General features: G+C 43.3%; 1 protein-coding gene across 1 annotated transcript; it reads left to right on the forward strand.

Annotated features, from left to right (window-relative positions):
* The first annotated feature begins 204 nt into the window (after positions 1–204).
* Positions 205–2,668, forward strand: LOC149239386 (uncharacterized). The gene is made up of 4 exons (XM_089369847.1): positions 205–446; positions 617–1,620; positions 1,854–2,002; positions 2,249–2,668. The coding sequence occupies exons 1-4, from the start codon at positions 205–207 to the stop codon at positions 2,666–2,668; spliced, it is 1,815 nt and encodes a 604-aa protein (XP_089225973.1).
* The last annotated feature ends 269 nt before the right edge of the window (positions 2,669–2,937 follow it).

Consider the following 2,937-nt stretch of genomic DNA (forward strand, 5'->3'; position numbering starts at 1 on the left):
AAGACTATGATTCCTTTGATTGGTTTAAATAAAAGATTTAAGTACAGTAATTGGTCATAAGAAAATTGAATGGAGCCAGGCGACGCCGCAACCTGACCTAGGGTTTCTGCAAACCTGACCTCGACAGAACTGTCTCTCTGCGTACAGAGGGCAGAGACTGCAGCGCTGACGAGTATACAGAAGCATCCATAAGGTACAAGAAGAATGGAAGCCTCGCAGGGGGAGGGCCAAGAGCCTCCCCCCGATTCGGAAAATAGAGAACGGCCTACGGCCGACAGAGAGAGGGAACAGGGCATTAGAGGCAACGCCACCGACAATGGATGGATGAATGGCAAGGAAACAGAAGAAGAAGCAAGAAGCAAAGCAAGTTCATCAACCTGCAAACCTGTGGCAGTCAATAAACCAAGAGTGGACTTTCCAAGTGAACGCATCAATGCCAGAATACAGTACATGAGAGATCATGCGCTAATCGGCAAATTCATTGGCATCTGGCCAACAGAGAGAGCGCTAGAAGCTAGATCAATACCAAATGGCACCCTAAAGGACACCTCTCACTCCATCTGGGAGCTAAGGGTTTCTTTACTGTGGTTTTCAACTGCCTGGAGGACCGCAACAGGATTCTGGATCAGGGTCCGTATTTTTTTAATTCAGCGGGATTATACCTGAAAGGCTGGGTTGAAAGATTTAACCCAGACAAGGAGGATCTGACCTATGCTCCAGTGTGGATAAGGCTTTATTCACTACCGTGGGAATACTGGGAGGAAACGTCACTGCAAGATATAGGGAACGCCATTAGAGAGTTTGTCAAGATCGCAGAAGAAACAAAGCGATGTAGTTACACATCCTACACCCAGATCTGTGTCTGCATGGACCTCAAGCAACCACTGCCAGACACGGTAAGCTTCTATCATGAGGACTCTGAATGGAAACAAGTTATAGATTACGAATATGTGCCCTTCAGATGTAGAAAATGCCATGAGATTGGGCATCTTTTTAGAGATTGTCCTCAAAATAAGGCAACTTCTCCCCAAGATAGCTCTGATAATAAAAACACAGATGGATATACTAAGGTCACAAATCGCAGAAGGGGAAACAAGAAAGCTACGGGCAATACCAGAGCAAATCCAGTCAACAAAGCCAAACCCACAACTAGCAACAGATTCGAAGTACTGGATAAGGAGGACGAGCAAGAACAGGAGAAGGAAATGAAGAAAGATAAAGAGATCCATCATGAACAGCCAGGTGAGACATCGAGACAAGGAGGAAAGAAAATCCAAAAGCAAGACAACTTGATTACCCCAGCCAAAACCCTGCAATGGCACACTCAAGGTATGGACGTGGAATACTCGCAGCCACAAGCGATCTCCTTACAGGAGAGAGAGGATCCTTCACAAGCACCTAGAATTATGGAAGAAGATCTGGAACCCTTAGACATAGGAGAGCTGGATATTCTCGGCTTGGAACATGCATGCAAGACAAGGAACTTTGAAAAGATATTAGAAACGCAAGTGGATAACCTGGTTGAAGTGTTGCACAAAGCACAGAAGAAATATTCGCTAGGTGTCCAAATAGGAAGTCCATGGGATGGAAAATTTATCTCAAAGGATACTAAGAAAAGAGGTAGGAAATCCACTTTGGAAAGAACTATGAAGATTGGAGAGATTTTAGTGGAGTCAGGGAGGTATGCCAAACTGACCAGGTATTTTAATCCTCACCCCCAAATCTCTCAATGAAGTTAATATCATGGAATATTAGAGGGCTCAATAGCCCCAGGAAAGGAAGATTATTAAAAAATATGTTGATGCAAGAAAAACCAAGCATTCTTTTCTTACAGGAAACGAAATGTGGTTCAGATTTTTTGGAAAAAATAGCAATGAAAGCATGGCCAGGAGGACATGTAATCGCTGTTGATGCGCAGGGAGCTTCGGGAGGATTGGCAATCCTCTGGGATGCGCGAGTCATACAGCTAAACAATATTCAAGCTAACAAAAGCTTCATTCAGGCAAACTTTCACCTCTTAGGCTCTAATACCCGTGGGCTAATAACAAATGTTTATTTTCCTCAGGACACAACACAAAAAACTCAGATCCTGAACACACTATCAGATCTCAGCTCAAATAGAACTCATCCCCTGTGGATTATGGGAGGTGACTTTAATATGACAACAAGCATAGAAGAAAAACGTGGAGGCAGATACAGAGCAAATACTGATGGTGATCTACTAAAATCCTTCATTCAAAATAACTAGCTGGTGGATGTCCCTACAGGCAATGGTCTCTTCACATGGAGTAACAAAAGAGAGGGAGAGCAGCAAATAGCATCGCGCCTTGACCGGTTCCTCATCTCAGATAATGTGGTTCATCTTGGAGGGGAATTCACAGCTTCCATTCTTCCTGTCTCAGGATCAGACAACTGGCCCATAGAACTGCAATGGAACAGGCCAGGTAACAACACCAAACGTCCCTTTCGTTTTCAAGAATTCTGGTTTACTCACCCGGACTTTGAGAGGCTAGTTAGATCAACTTGGGTCCACTTCAATCCATCTAAAGGCACCAGGATGGCGAGATTTCAACAAAAGCTTAAACACCTTAAAGGGGTGATAAAAGATGGAATCATAATACATTTGGTAACATCTTCACAGAACAAGCTTCTCTCAATTCAGAAATGAAGAAAATTCAGCAAATCATCATCTCTGACGGGCGCACGGAGGAACTAACCAAGCAGGAGCAAGCATTAGAAACCAAAATCATAGAAAGGGCTAAACAGGAGGAAATATTATGGCGACAGAAATCAAGAATCAGATGGTTAAAAAATGGAGAAAAGAACACCAAATTCTTTCATAAAACCACGGTTCAACGCAGAATGATCAATCACATCTCTCATATCAAAAATGAACAGGGGAATAAAGTTGAAACGCATGAAGGAATTGAAGAGGAA

This window comes from Pinus tabuliformis, chromosome 8, assembly GCF_031772625.1.
Source record: "Pinus tabuliformis cultivar Carrire ecotype Pingquan chromosome 8, CPIR1, whole genome shotgun sequence".
In the NCBI taxonomy this organism is placed as follows: domain Eukaryota; kingdom Viridiplantae; phylum Streptophyta; class Pinopsida; order Pinales; family Pinaceae; genus Pinus; species Pinus tabuliformis.

Excerpts from the sequence above, each read along its gene's own strand:
- LOC149239386 (XM_089369847.1), top strand. The coding sequence starts at position 205 with ATGGAAGCCTCGCAGGGGGAGGGCCAAGAGCCTCCCCCCGATTCGGAA. Across the intron at positions 447-616 it reads CGCATCAATGCCAGAATACA|GATTCTGGATCAGGGTCCGT; the intron begins GTACATGAGAGA and ends GGACCGCAACAG. Across the intron at positions 1,621-1,853 it reads AAAGGATACTAAGAAAAGAG|ATTTTTTGGAAAAAATAGCA; the intron begins GTAGGAAATCCA and ends AATGTGGTTCAG.